At 47.1% G+C, this 15352-nt stretch overlaps 1 protein-coding gene across 1 annotated transcript in view; it reads right to left on the reverse strand.

Annotated features, from left to right (window-relative positions):
- The window catches only part of SRP68 (signal recognition particle 68), a 46327-nt gene that overhangs the window by 18847 nt on the left and 12128 nt on the right, over positions 1–15352 (reverse strand). The window contains exons 4-8 of the mRNA XM_089690668.1: positions 15083–15278; positions 14296–14378; positions 14089–14198; positions 12850–12932; positions 11753–11893 (exon numbers count right to left, since the gene is read on the reverse strand). Of these exons, the coding sequence (XP_089546794.1) occupies positions 11753–11893; positions 12850–12932; positions 14089–14198; positions 14296–14378; positions 15083–15278 (613 nt within the window). The remainder of the gene's footprint in view (positions 1–11752; positions 11894–12849; positions 12933–14088; positions 14199–14295; positions 14379–15082; positions 15279–15352) is intronic.

Consider the following 15352-nt stretch of genomic DNA (forward strand, 5'->3'; position numbering starts at 1 on the left):
GTGCATATTATTATATAGGTTTTTATTTCATTTATCCTAGATTTTAAGCTCCAAGAGCAGGGCCCTCCTATCCCTCTTGTATTGAACTGTATTGTTGCTGTATTGTCTCCCGTTATATTGTAAAGCGCTGAGCAAACTGTTGGTGCTATATAAATCCTGTATAATAATAATTTTATTTTTGTTATGATTCAGTTATTGTTGTCTGCAGCCTTGTACAGCCTGGAGGTCCATCCAGTGGGATGGGAGACAGAGCCTGCCCAATCTGGGACACCCAATCGACCAGCTGGTGCTTCCACTGGCTGTTCATAGAGACAAAGACCAGAACCACTCTGTCTACCTCTATGATATAGGGAACAGGAAGTGATGAGCATTCATTACTTCCCCAGATGTAAACGGCCCGATTTTAAAAAATGGAAAAAACATTTGATCTCACCAATCTTGGTGTGATCAAATGCTTTTAAAGGAGGAGGAGGTTTTTAAGACCCAAGATCTCTGCATAAAGTGTACCTGTTACTGCTTTTTGCTGTCACAAGGTTTACCTTCCTTGTGACAGCAAAATAAGTGATAAAAAAAAAAAAAAAAGTGAAGCGGTAGAGTAAAAATAATAATTTAAAAAAAAAAAAAAAAAAAATATATATATATATATATATATATAAAAAAAAATATAAAGCACCTCTGTCCCCACAAGGAGATGGAGGCGAATGCATGTGTCAGTCCCGCACGCAAACAGTGATTGTCCCACACTGCGCACGTCAGATCATGGGTAGTAATTCTAGCACCAGACCTCATCTAAATATAAAGTGGTAACCTGTAAAGGCTTTTAAAACATCGCCTATGGATAGTAAAATTTAAGCAGTTTGTTGCTGTTGCATGAGCATGTGCAATTTTAAAGCGCAACATGTTTGGTATCTATGTACTTGGTGTAACATCAACTTTTATATTTTCCCCATGTATTGTGTTGTTGCATTAAAATTAAAAAAAATAAAATTATATATATAGTGTTTGAAATTCCACTGCGCAAATACAACGTGACAAAAAATTGCAAAACCCACCTACTCTCTAGAGCAGCGGTTCTCAACCTGGGGGTCGCGACCCCTTTGGGGGTCGAACGACCATTTCCCAGGGGTCGCCTAAGACCATCGGAAAACACATATTTCTGATGGTCTTAGGAATCAAGACACCGCTCCTCTGACTCAGTCGATGTGTGGGCGGGATGATACGCTGCTGTCACCTGGCCACACCTCCGGGATCCCTCAACAACTCCGCCTCCTCGCCGCTGATTGGCCACCGGAACTGTAGCTCAGGAGAGGCACACAGGCGGACAATCACCGGCGAGGAGGTGGAGCTTGGAGAGGAGGAGCCGAGCGGCAGCGCGCGTAGATCTAAGAAGATCGAGGGAACTGCCGGAGTAAGTGAAGAGGAGAGCGGCCAGAGAAGGAAGACAGCTGACAGGTAAGTGAGAGAGCGAGCCCAGGCTGGAGCAGGGGTCAGCAAGGTAAGTATCATTGGTGTCAGTGGGGGGAATAGTGCCCCATCATTGGTGTCAGTGGGGGGGAATAGTGCCCCATCATTGGTGTCAGTGGGGGGAATAGTGCCCCATCATTGGTGTCAGTGGGGGGAATAGTGCCCCATCATTGGTGTCAGTGGGGGGAATAGTGCCCCATCATTGGTGTCAGTGGGGGGAATAGTGCCCCATCATTGGTGTCAGTGGGGGGAATAGTGCCCCATCATTGGTGTCAGTGGGGGGAATAGTGCCCCATCATTGGTGTCAGTGGGGGGAATAGTGCCCCACCATTGGTGTCAGTGGGGGGAATAGTGCCCCATCATTGGTGTCAGTGGGGGGAATAGTGCCCCATCATTGGTGTCAGTGGGGGGAATAGTGCCCCATCATTGGTGTCAGTGGGGGGAATAGTGCCCCATCATTGGTGTCAGTGGGGGGAATAGTGCCCCATCATTGGTGTCAGTGGGGGGAATAGTGCCCCATCATTGGTGTCAGTGGGGGGAATAGTGCCCCATCATTGGTGTCAGTGGGGGGAATAGTGCCCCATCATTGGTGTCAGTGGGGGGAATAGTGCCCCATCATTGGTGTCAGTGGGGGGAATAGTGCCCCATCATTGGTGTCAGTGGGAGGAATAGTACCCCATCATTGGTGTCAGTGGGAGGAATAGTGCCCCATCATTGATGTCAGTGTGGTGGAGGGGGAAATAGTGCCCTATCTTTGGGGTCAGGGGGGGGAATAGTGCCCCATCGTTGGTGTCGGTGGGGGGGAGGAATAGTGCCCCATCGTTGGTGTCAGTGGGGGGGAGGAATAGTGCCCCATCGTTGGTGTCAGTGGGGGGGAGGAATAGTGCCCCATCGTTGGTGTCAGTGGGGGGGAGGAATAGTGCCCCATCGTTGGTGTCAGTGGGGGGGAGGAATAGTGCCCCATCGTTGGTGTCAGTGGGGGGGAGGAATAGTGCCCCATCGTTGGTGTCAGTGGGGGGGAGGAATAGTGCCCCATCGTTGGTGTCAGTGGGGGGGAGGAATAGTGCCCCATCGTTGGTGTCAGTGGGGGGGAGGAATAGTGCCCCATCGTTGGTGTCAGTGGGGGGGAGGAATAGTGCCCCATCGTTGGTGTCAGTGGGGGGGAGGAATAGTGCCCCATCGTTGGTGTCAGTGGGGGGGAGGAATAGTGCCCCATCGTTGGTGTCAGTGGGGGGGAGGAATAGTGCCCCATCGTTGGTGTCAGTGGGGGGGAGGAATAGTGCCCCATCGTTGGTGTCAGTGGGGGGGAGGAATAGTGCCCCATCGTTGGTGTCAGTGGGGGGGAGGAATAGTGCCCCATCGTTGGTGTCAGTGGGGGGGAGGAATAGTGCCCCATCGTTGGTGTCAGTGGGGGGGAGGAATAGTGCCCCATCGTTGGTGTCAGTGGGGGGGAGGAATAGTGCCCCATCGTTGGTGTCAGTGGGGGGGAGGAATAGTGCCCCATCGTTGGTGTCAGTGGGGGGGAGGAATAGTGCCCCATCGTTGGTGTCAGTGGGGGGGAGGAATAGTGCCCCATCGTTGGTGTCAGTGGGGGGGAGGAATAGTGCCCCATCGTTGGTGTCAGTGGGGGGGAGGAATAGTGCCCCATCGTTGGTGTCAGTGGGGGGGAGGAATAGTGCCCCATCGTTGGTGTCAGTGGGGGGGAGGAATAGTGCCCCATCGTTGGTGTCAGTGGGGGGGAGGAATAGTGCCCCATCGTTGGTGTCAGTGGGGGGGAGGAATAGTGCCCCATCGTTGGTGTCAGTGGGGGGGAGGAATAGTGCCCCATCGTTGGTGTCAGTGGGGGGGAGGAATAGTGCCCCATCGTTGGTGTCAGTGGGGGGGAGGAATAGTGCCCCATCGTTGGTGTCAGTGGGGGGGAGGAATAGTGCCCCATCGTTGGTGTCAGTGGGGGGGAGGAATAGTGCCCCATCGTTGGTGTCAGTGGGGGGGAGGAATAGTGCCCCATCGTTGGTGTCAGTGGGGGGGAGGAATAGTGCCCCATCGTTGGTGTCAGTGGGGGGGAGGAATAGTGCCCCATCGTTGGTGTCAGTGGGGGGGAGGAATAGTGCCCCATCGTTGGTGTCAGTGGGGGGGAGGAATAGTGCCCCATCGTTGGTGTCAGTGGGGGGGAGGAATAGTGCCCCATCGTTGGTGTCAGTGGGGGGGAGGAATAGTGCCCCATCGTTGGTGTCAGTGGGGGGGAGGAATAGTGCCCCATCGTTGGTGTCAGTGGGGGGGAGGAATAGTGCCCCATCGTTGGTGTCAGTGGGGGGGAGGAATAGTGCCCCATCGTTGGTGTCAGTGGGGGGGAGGAATAGTGCCCCATCGTTGGTGTCAGTGGGGGGGAGGAATAGTGCCCCATCGTTGGTGTCAGTGGGGGGGAGGAATAGTGCCCCATCGTTGGTGTCAGTGGGGGGGAGGAATAGTGCCCCATCGTTGGTGTCAGTGGGGGGGAGGAATAGTGCCCCATCGTTGGTGTCAGTGGGGGGGAGGAATAGTGCCCCATCGTTGGTGTCAGTGGGGGGGAGGAATAGTGCCCCATCGTTGGTGTCAGTGGGGGGGAGGAATAGTGCCCCATCGTTGGTGTCAGTGGGGGGGAGGAATAGTGCCCCATCGTTGGTGTCAGTGGGGGGGAGGAATAGTGCCCCATCGTTGGTGTCAGTGGGGGGGAGGAATAGTGCCCCATCGTTGGTGTCAGTGGGGGGGAGGAATAGTGCCCCATCGTTGGTGTCAGTGGGGGGGAGGAATAGTGCCCCATCGTTGGTGTCAGTGGGGGGGGAGGAATAGTGCCCCATCGTTGGTGTCAGTGGGGGGGGAGGAATAGTGCCCCATCGTTGGTGTCAGTGGGGGGGGAGGAATAGTGCCCCATCGTTGGTGTCAGTGCGGGGGGGGGGAGGAAATAGTGCCCCATCATTGGTGTCAGTGGGAGAAATAGTGCCCCATTGTTGGTATTAGTCACACAAATGATGGGGCACTATTCCCCCACTGACACCAATGATGGGGCACTATTCCCCCACTGACACCAATGATGGGGCACTATTCCCCCCACTGACACCAACGATGGGGCACTATTCCCCCCACTGACACCAACGTTGGGGCTCTATTCCCCCCACTGACACCAACGATGGGGCACTATTCCCCCCCACTGACACCAACGATGGGGCACTATTCCCCCCCACTGACACCAACGATGGGGCACTATTCCCCCCACTGACACCAACGATGGGGCACTATTCCGCCCACTGACACCAACGATGGGGCACTATTCCCCCCACTGACACCAACGATGGGGCACTATTCCCCCCACTGACACCAACGATGGGGCACTATTCCCCCCACTGACACCAACGATGGGGCACTATTCCCCCCCACTGACACCAACGATGGGGCACTATTCCCCCCACTGACACCAACGATGGGGCACTATTCCCCCCACTGACACCAACGATGGGGCACTATTCCCCCCACTGACACCAACGATGGGGCACTATTCCCCCCACTGACACCAACGATGGGGCACTATTCCCCCCACTGACACCAACGATGGGGCACTATTCCCCCCACTGACACCAACGATGGGGCACTATTCCCCCCACTGACACCAACGATGGGGCACTATTCCCCCCACTGACACCAACGATGGGGCACTATTCCCCCCACTGACACCAACGATGGGGCACTATTCCCCCCACTGACACCAACGATGGGGCACTATTCCCCCCACTGACACCAACGATGGGGCACTATTCCCCCCACTGACACCAACGATGGGGCACTATTCCCCCCACTGACACCAACGATGGGGCACTATTCCCCCCACTGACACCAACGATGGGGCACTATTCCCCCCACTGACACCAACGATGGGGCACTATTCCCCCCACTGACACCAACGATGGGGCACTATTCCCCCCACTGACACCAACGATGGGGCACTATTCCCCCCACTGACACCAACGATGGGGCACTATTCCCCCCACTGACACCAACGATGGGGCACTATTCCCCCCACTGACACCAACGATGGGGCACTATTCCCCCCACTGACACCAACGATGGGGCACTATTCCCCCCACTGACACCAACGATGGGGCACTATTCCCCCCACTGACACCAACGATGGGGCACTATTCCCCCCACTGACACCAACGATGGGGCACTATTCCTCCCACTGACACCAACGATGGGGCACTATTCCTCCCACTGACACCAACGATGGGGCACTATTCCTCCCACTGACACCAACGATGGGGCACTATTCCCCCCACTGACACCAACGATGGGGCACTATTCCTCCCACTGACACCAACGATGGGGCACTATTCCTCCCACTGACACCAACGATGGGGCACTATTCCCCCCACTGACACCAACGATGGGGCACTATTCCCCCCACTGACACCAACGATGGGGCACTATTCCCCCCACTGACACCAACGATGGGGCACTATTCCTCCCACTGACACCAACGATGGGGCACTATTCCTCCCACTGACACCAACGATGGGGCACTATTCCTCCCACTGACACCAACGATGGGGCACTATTCATCCCACTGACACCAACGATGGGGCACTATTCCTCCCACTGACACCAACGATGGGGCACTATTCCCCCCACTGACACCAACGATGGGGCACTATTCCTCCCACTGACACCAACGATGGGGCACTATTCCTCCCACTGACACCAACGATGGGGCACTATTCCCCCCACTGACACCAACGATGGGGCACTATTCCCCCCACTGACACCAACGATGGGGCACTATTACCCCCACTGACACCAACGATGGGGCACTATTCCCCCCACTGACACCAACGATGGGGCACTATTCCCCCCACTGACACCAACGATGGGGCACTATTCCTCCCACTGACACCAACGATGGGGCACTATTCCTCCCACTGACACCAACGATGGGGCACTATTCCTCCCACTGACACCAACGATGGGGCACTATTCATCCCACTGACATCAGTGATGGGGCACTACTCCTTCCACTGACACCAATGATGTGGCACTAGTCCTCCCACTGCAAAATTACAGTTATGAAGTAGCAACGAAAATAATTTTATGGTTGGGGGTCACCACAACATGAGGAACTGTATTAAGGGGTCGCGGCATTAGAAAGGTTGAGAACCACTGCTCTAGAGTCTCTGCTTAAAAATAATAACTGTTTAAAGAGTTCGAAGAAATTTTCTAGCAAAAAATCAAAATCAAAAAAAAAAAAAAAAGTTTAAGTAGCTATAAAGCCCTTTTGGCTTTCAAAAGCTCCATACATTCCTAAATGCACATCTGCCTACTAAAAATCATCAACCCTTCATACTTTCTAACCTGGGAATATTTCTTTTTTTTTTTTTAATCAGGACAAGTAGATTGCCATGAGAGACAAATAGATTGAGCCCCCCCACTGAGCCCCTTGGACAAGTTTTTTTTTTTTTTTTTTTTTTTTTAATTTCCACACCAATGAAACTTGCCTGGAAGACAACTGGGTGTGACATGCTGGTATTGATATTGTCTTACAATCTTCATCTGAAGGACTAATAAAGTGGAATAAAGTAGCATTCAAGCTATTATAGGAGCAGTCATAGAAAATAGGACAATGGCAAGATTTAAAGAGGAGCTGCACATATACCATAGCATTACAATGCATTAGGCCTGCAATTCTGTTAATCCCAAGGCAAAATCTTTTAGGTCAAAACTGATGCACAATCAGCAAAACAGCAGGGCATTCAGCTGTACACAGGTCAAGTAAAACAAACAAACCATTAAAATGAAACTTTACTGCAGGGAATATAGCAACAAAGTTTGCCTATATGCAGCTCTCTGCCTTCCCAACACTTACTCATCGCTCCACTCAGCTGCCAGCAGTGCACAAATATTCCTGTGTGGTGGTCACAAGTCTAGCTTGCAAACACACTAACCACAGCTTACACGGGGATGAGACTACTCTCCCTGTCTCTATGTAACCAAACATAACCAAACACCAGGCTTGTCACATGTGCTGCTCTAACTGGAACTACCTGGTATTTCCTCACTCCTGTGAGCTGAATGAAGCTGCGGGGGGGGCGAGGTGACGAAAAAAAAAAGTATTTGTTGTACATGGATATGTTTTAGGGCTTTATTTACAGTGCAATAAATGCAGAAGAGTATAGTTGAGAACCCCGTTCTGCAGCTCAGCCTGTGTAACAGCCAACCACCCTACTGAGATAAGCCAGGCACAAAAAAAAAAAAAAAAAAAAAGAAGAAATACGGGCAGCACTAGTCCCACATCCCACAACTACCCCCCTCCCAGCTTCAAAATGTGAACTCAGCCATGTAGCACAATGTAAACTGAATTACATAGGGCTTGATGAATAGTTCTGCAAAGGAAAAAAGCAGTTTTAATGGCAATTGTTTCATTAAAATAAAACATATACTTACCTGTTCTCTGGAATGGTATTACACAGAGCAGCGCCATTCCTCCTTCTCTCCTAAGTGTGCCTATAGCAAGCTGTGTGCGATGGCGGTACACATGCGTGCTCCTGAGGCAGGCTGTGCGCGCCTATGGACACACAGTGCAGCTCAGCCCCACCCCCTCTTTGCAGGATTTGACTGACAGCAGTGGGAGTCAATGGCTTTACACATACAGTGTGTATCAAAATGTCAAAGTTCAAAAATTCAGGATAACTTGATATCTGACTAATGGGTCATGCAGACACTTTTTGGCCCAAAGCCCAATACTTACCTGAGCTCCATTGCGATCCAGCAATGTGCACGAGAGCCTCAGCTCTTCAGGCACTCTCCATCTTCATTGGCTGAGAGAGCAGCGGGAGCCAGTGAGGAGAGAGGGGGCGGGACCAAGCCACGGCTGTGTGTGAATGGACACACAGAGCAGAAGTTCAGAAATGAGCCTGCTTGGGTGCCCCATACCAAGCAGCTTGCTCTGGGGGCACTCAGTAGGAAATAGGGGCCAGGGGCCTGTCAAACAGTCCTGATGAAAAAACTTCATATATCAGCTGCAGCACTGATCAGTGTATTCTAGCAGCGGAAAAGTCCAGCTGTCAGAATACTAAAGCTCAGCAAGGATTCCTGCATTCACTTCACTTGTGTGGATGCAGGAATATGTCAGGTTTTTTTTTTTTTTCCCCATTCAGAAAGGTGGTTGAACAATAAAATAACAGTGTGTACCCAGGGGGCTAGTAAATACTAGTGGTGCACCGAAATTAAAATTCTGGTGCCGAAAACCGAACCGAAATGTCTGCGTATGTGGGGAGGCTCCAATTTTTTATTGTATTTTCTTGTGTGTGTGTGTGTGTGTGTGTGTGTGTAATATAATATATATATATTTTTAAACTTATAATTTTATCGCTACCACATAGGGGACCAATAGTCCCCTATGTGACAGCATATGAGTGACAGGTCCACTTTGTAGGGGGGAGGGGGTGGGGGGCAGTGTGTGCAAGGAGGGGGCAGCAGTGTATACAGAGAGGTTCCCTCAGTGGCTGTCACGATATGTCGGTGCCGAATTTTAAATGCAATTGCCAGCTTTCTTTTTTTTCCTTCACTATAGCTCACAGAATTAGATGTCACTTTCCCTGGAGAAACTTTGTTTCTTTTATCTCGGGAGGGAACTTAAAAGGAAACGTTGTTTCTTTTAACTCAGGGAAAGAAACTAAAAGGAAACTTTGTTTCTCTTAGCTGGGAGGAAAGTGACAGCTAATTCTGTGAGCTATAGTAAAGAACAAAAAAAAGCCGGTAACTACATTTAAAAACCAGCACTGACATATACTGACAGCCAGTCACTGTATACACTGCTCCTCTCCTGCCTTTCTCAGCTGTCCACATCTGCAGTACACAGTCTCCTGTATTGGCACCTGCATCAGCTAAATTTTTCCTATCGGCATTTTGCCAATATGTTTCGGTGGCCGAAATGTCGGTGCATCCCTAGTAGATACAGAGGAAAGGATTGCTGTTACTCCTGACCAGCCCAAGTGAATAAATGATAGAGAGGCCTCAGCCTACATTTCTCCATAAAACCACACTGATGCATTTCACCCCCATCAGATCTACGACCCTGGGGGGTGGGACAAAATGCATCAAGGTGTGTGGTTTGCTGGAGACATGTAGGCTGAGGTCTCTTTCTATAGTTTATTCACCTGGGCTGGTTGGGAGTAGCTGCGATCCTTTCCTATTTACATTTACTAGCCCTCTGGATTGGTACCAGGACAAGCCGGCACCCCCATGATCTGCAACACAGGGATATGCTTTCACCTCTACTTTGAGAGGCGCCAAAAGCAATCTAACAAGTCACAGTGTGTACCCTACTTAACTCTGATGCCTACTGGACTACACAACCATAGTTAGAAACCCTGCACAACTGCTAGAATAAATAAAAGTCTGACTGCACACAGTATCTATTTTCTTGACAAGAACCAGGCTTTAGGCAATCAGGCGGCTCTGCAGTTTTAAACAGAAGATGGAAGATCTGCCATCTACTGCGAGATTTAGATTACTTTCCACAGAAGAAGGGGGAGGTGCAGATCTTGTGCAAGAGGTTGGTAAGGGCTTGCTAATAAGTCAACTGTAGAGGTGACATAGTAGGAAAGCCTGTCTGTAATTCCCTATGTCCACATGGGAGAGCTACTTAAAAGTAAAAGCAGTGCATCTGTATGGCACCTACTTCAATATAACTTAAAGTTACCCTGAAAAAGAATATCTACAAAAAGGCTGCATGTTAACCTTTCTAGCATTTCTAGCTTCTTTGCTCACCGTCCTCTACAAGTGTTCACACCTGTCTGGGTGTGTGAACAACCCACTTCCCCACAGCCTGCCATAGTTTCTTCTGGCAGCTTGACTAATACAAGTTGATTACATGCAAATGACTGAGCAGTGGAGTAGGGGCTTTTCAAGAATGGGGTCAAGAAAATGCAGTTTTCCTATGCTGGTATGTTTTTCAAGTTATCTTGTGCTGACTGGCTTACTCTAAAGTGTACTTCTAGTTTTGCAGCCACACTCGAATAACAAGTACTTTATATGAGCTACATGCTCCCATTCACATACCATAATGTTGCTGTATTGTCTCCCGTTATATTGTAAAGCGCTGAACAAACTGCTGGCGCTATATAAATCCTGTATAATAATAATCATTTTAATAAAACATTTAAAAATTGTTGTGTGCCTCCCTAAATGGTCTTTTCTGAAAATTCTAGCGCTGAAAAATCCAGCTCAGCTTTCCTTTCTCTGTAATGCTTATTAGGGGGCTGGGGAGGTAATGTTTACTATAATTGTCTGTACTGTTCTGGCAGATCTCATTATCAGTTGTAAACTAGATTTGAACACTGGCTGTCCTAACAGAGTTATTGATTAAGGAGTTGGGCTTCTTGTTTTGCATGTTAATAAGAGGAAGCTCAGTGTGACCCAAGTGTGTGACTAAATCCAAATATGAACAATCACATCATAAGGAACTCCATCCCAAGAGTTCCCTGGGCACATAAAACTGTACCCAGCAAGAGAAATGGGACAGTGCTGAAACTGGAGCATGAGAGGGAAGGAGGGAGGACTATGTTCCTCCTTCCTCTGATCTGCCAACACTGCCAAGACTGTGTGAGACATCGTCAGAAACCCATTGAACCAGAAAAGGTAATCAGTTAAATAAAAAGAATTTCATTTTTCAGTGTCGTGTCCTTTTTTAAAACTTTATTTTACTGGTAAACAAACACAACTCCCCTAGGATAGGTACGCGAGATATAAGCCCAATGTTTTGGGAGGGGAACCTTCATTTTTTCAGGAACCACTCTCAAAAAAGTACCTCAACCACAAAGTTGAAGTGTAAAAAAAATGGGCAAATTGACCTAGTTTTTCCTGCCCCCTCTTTTTTTTTTCTTTTGCCTGTTTCTTTTCATGGAAGTCGACTTTTTGTGGGCTGTGCCCTACTTCATGAAGATACGGTTGAAACATTATGCAGGTTATACAGCATAGATATTATTGGATATCTACCCCATCTGCTATTGTACTATGTATGATATAGCGCTTTTGTTTCTTAGTATTCTCTCCTTCGCTCACCTGTACGGTTATATCAAATACTATGTCTGTGTATTTTTGTAGAATGGACATATCTGACCGTTTGATCATTTTGAATTTTGTATATGTCTTGCATTTTTGTACTTGTGGAAATTTCCAATAAAAATAGGTTAAAGATAAAATGCAAACATCACCCAAGTGCCTTACAAAAAGCTGATAGCCAAAACATGCAACACTTTACCTGAGCAATAGCAGCCTCGGTGTCTGACAGCCCAAGAAGGAAGATCCTCACTTTGTCAATTTTAATCGGAATAGTGCGCCCTCGCCACTCCACCTCACTCATGGTAGCTGCCTGTTTTGCCCTTGTCTGGCTGATCAGGGTCTGTTTAAGAAATTTAAACGCAATCAAATATAGTAAAGTTCCACAGTGCAGTAAATCGTATGTTGTATGCAATTTAGAGCTTAAACTTTATGCCCATGCCATACTCAAATTTGCCCCCAGATTTCCCTCCTCCTATATGATGTTGCAGTATAACTTTTACTATTCCTGTAGAGAGAAACATTACTACTCCTTGTGGCATCAACAGGCTTCCAAAATTCTTGCACAGGCAGCTGGTGGAAGCTTAGTTTCTATTGACATAATTACAACCCCAGAACTACATTGCCGACAATTCCTTCGCTGCAAAGTGTGTGGGCAGGCTCTTGGGACACAAAACAGCAGCACTGTTTTGCTGGAAAAGATATCACTGTATGAATGTGGAGAGGAACAGAGGTGATGATAGGCGCAGTTTCGTAGTTTGGCTGGCAGGGCTAACACTGGTTGGAAATTCAATGCAGCAAAAACACTAATTCATCAACCCAAAGAAGAATTTGGGAGCTCAATGGAATTTTGGCAGCTCAGGTATTTTTCCTGTACTTGATGAATTTTCAAATGGATTAAACATGGAAATGTGCATGCGTTTTCACAGATGTACGTAAATTTTGACCGGATATAAGAAAAAAAAAAAAAAAAAGTATTCTGGGGTGGATTTTGTTCTCCATTTAGAAATGCATTATGTGGCATTCTAAACCACGATATGTTCATAAAAAAACATTTATAAATACAACCTTACCTGCTTCAGATAGCATTTTAATTGAAGTAACAAGCTCACTCTGCTCTGCACATTTGCTGTACAAAAGTATAAAAAGCCTTTGACACAAGTATTGTGTGATGGATCTTAATCAGAGTAGGTCCCCTGTAGTAAAAGCCCTAAGCAATAGCCTCAGTAGGTTCAAACAGTTGTTTCTGCATTGGATAGTCCTGAAGGTAATAAAACGTGACATGAACAGTAAATATACCTCCAGCTTTTCAGCTAGCAGGCCTTCTGCACCTCCAGTACGAAGTCTCATTTGCATTAACTCGTCCATAGCCGTCTTATCCCCTAGAAGAAAAAGGAACATTTAGACAAGCATGACATTTTACTAGACCAGCCTTTCTCAACCAGGGTGTCCAGGCACCCTGGGGGGCCTTGAGGTTTCTTCAGGGGTGCCTTGGCAAAATGTCTAAAAGTTGCCCATTACGACCTTCTAGCCACCAGTGTCCTGACAACCAATGACATCATCAGATAAGGAGGATATCAGCTGACTGCACAGCATCCTTGTTTCACTCTCCCCTGCCCCTTTCAGTCAGTGCTGGGGTCACATTAGCTCAGTAACAGAGAAAAAACAGTGTACAAAAGTGTATTTGATTTGGAAGAATAAATCACCTCTAGCGTTGGGTGTCCTACATGTGTGAATGTTGCTGCGTTATATAAAACTATTAGAATAGTTTTTTACATTTTAGAATGGGGGGCCCCCAAGACTGTCCATAATTTTAAAGGGTGTCTCGGGATTATCCATAATTTTAGAGGGTGCCTTGAAATTGTCCATGATTTCAAAGAGTGTCTTAACTGAAAAAAGGTTAACAATGTTCTAGACAGCCAAGAACTGCCTGTAGTGCATGACATTTTTCTAGATAGCTGAGAACTACCTGTAGTCCATTGCTGATGTCGGTTAGCTATCCCAAAACTACGCAATATGTCATATTGGTCTTTGTTAGGAAAATTATTGCAAGATCATCTGGCGATTACTAAAAAGTCTTGCAACTGTCAAGTTCTGGTTAATTTACCACCAGCACTAGTTTTACATAGAGTCTGGCATTTTCTGCCAGAATTTGCTTCTGAAATCTGATACTATTCGGTAACCTTATCTGCTTTCTTCCAAATTGGTGTTTGTGTGTCTGTAGGACTAGTAAAACAAGAAGGGGTAAATTCAGAGTACTTGACCATGGACATGGATAGAGCTTGTGGATTAACTGTTTGCAAAACAGAATTTATCTGGACAGGCATATCAGAAGAAAAGCACCAAAATTTAGGTGGCGATTCCTACATTCTGATAAGCTGTAATTGAAATGTCACATGTCTTCAGCTTCTGGCAATGTCTTCTAAATGTATTTAATACACTTAAAAAGATATAAAAAAATAAAAATATTGAACAGAAGGAAACCACCAGCTGCAGCATAATAAACTACACATAACCTCATACGAGATGTCTCCTTACCGATATTGTAGGCACAATAACGAATGTTGGGGGAGATCTCGTCCACTCTTTGGTTGTACAGTACAGCTTGCTCCTCAGTGAAAGCACTGGCCAGCTTTTCATAGATGGTTCTAAGATAAACCAAAGTTACAGACAGCAAAGGAGATTACATTAAAAAAATATTTAATTACACATGTACATGCACACACAAACACCACACATACTTACTTGCATTTGTTGAAGGCTTTCATTGCTTCTTCCCATTGCTGTTGCTCAAACTGCAACATGCCATTGAGATAGGCGCTGTATGCCTACAGAAAAGTGGGAAATTATACACAAGACAAGGTAATAACAAACTTTTCTAAATAATCGAGATTAGAATTAAAAATCAAAAATATTGACCTATAAATGCCTTCCTTATGGAGATATCCAAAAAACCAAGACTGCTGCTGGGTGCTGCCATCTTGGGTATGCAGCAGTGCACTCAAATGAAACTATAATATTCCACTCCTCCTCTGGCTGCTGCATGAAAGGTTATATAGGTAGATGAGGGGATGGGCAAGGGTGATCAGCAAGTACAGAGAGCAATTAGACACTCCCAGAAGAGAGGAGGGCTATAATTTGCAGAAAGGCAGGGTGGCCGTTGCCAGGGAACTGACCCTTTCCGGAGTTTCAGAGCCACATTGCAAACAATCAAAAAATTGTTTATAAAAAAGAAAAAAAAAAAAAGGAGGCAAGCAAGCATTTAAAATTACCTTTTTTTGTGCGTTCACCTGCAATGTTTTTTTTTTTTTTAAAGTTCGAGACAAGGCTTCTTAAATGACATCCATACACCTCTATCTTTGTTCTGCAATATTACAATTATTTTTCAGGATTTATATAGCGCCAAACAGTTTACACAGCGCTTTACAATATAAAGGGGGGCAGTACAATTACAATACAGAAGGAATAGGAGGGTTCTGCTCATGGAGCTAAAGGGATTTTTATAGACCACCACAATAACAAATTCTAGTACCTGAGCCTCCAACTTTGTTTTTGCATCCACTCGATCACTATCACAGAGTCGTTCTAGCTCCTCACTGTGTTTGACAGCCTTCCGCAGTCGGGACAGCAGATGGAAGCGCTTGCGAGGCTCTGTGTTGGCCTCCATTTTAAGTTGCATGGCATAGCTCCAGGCTCTCTCCGCATCCATCAAGATGATTAGCAGATACCTGCAAAAGAAAATCATTTTATTTGAAGACTTATTTCTGCATTTTATTTCTCAAATAAACTTGAACTTTCTGCA

This window comes from Staurois parvus, unplaced genomic scaffold (genome assembly GCF_062004578.1).
Source record: "Staurois parvus isolate SC_StPar_1 unplaced genomic scaffold, SC_StPar_1.0 ptg000538l, whole genome shotgun sequence".
NCBI lineage: Eukaryota > Metazoa > Chordata > Amphibia > Anura > Ranidae > Staurois > Staurois parvus.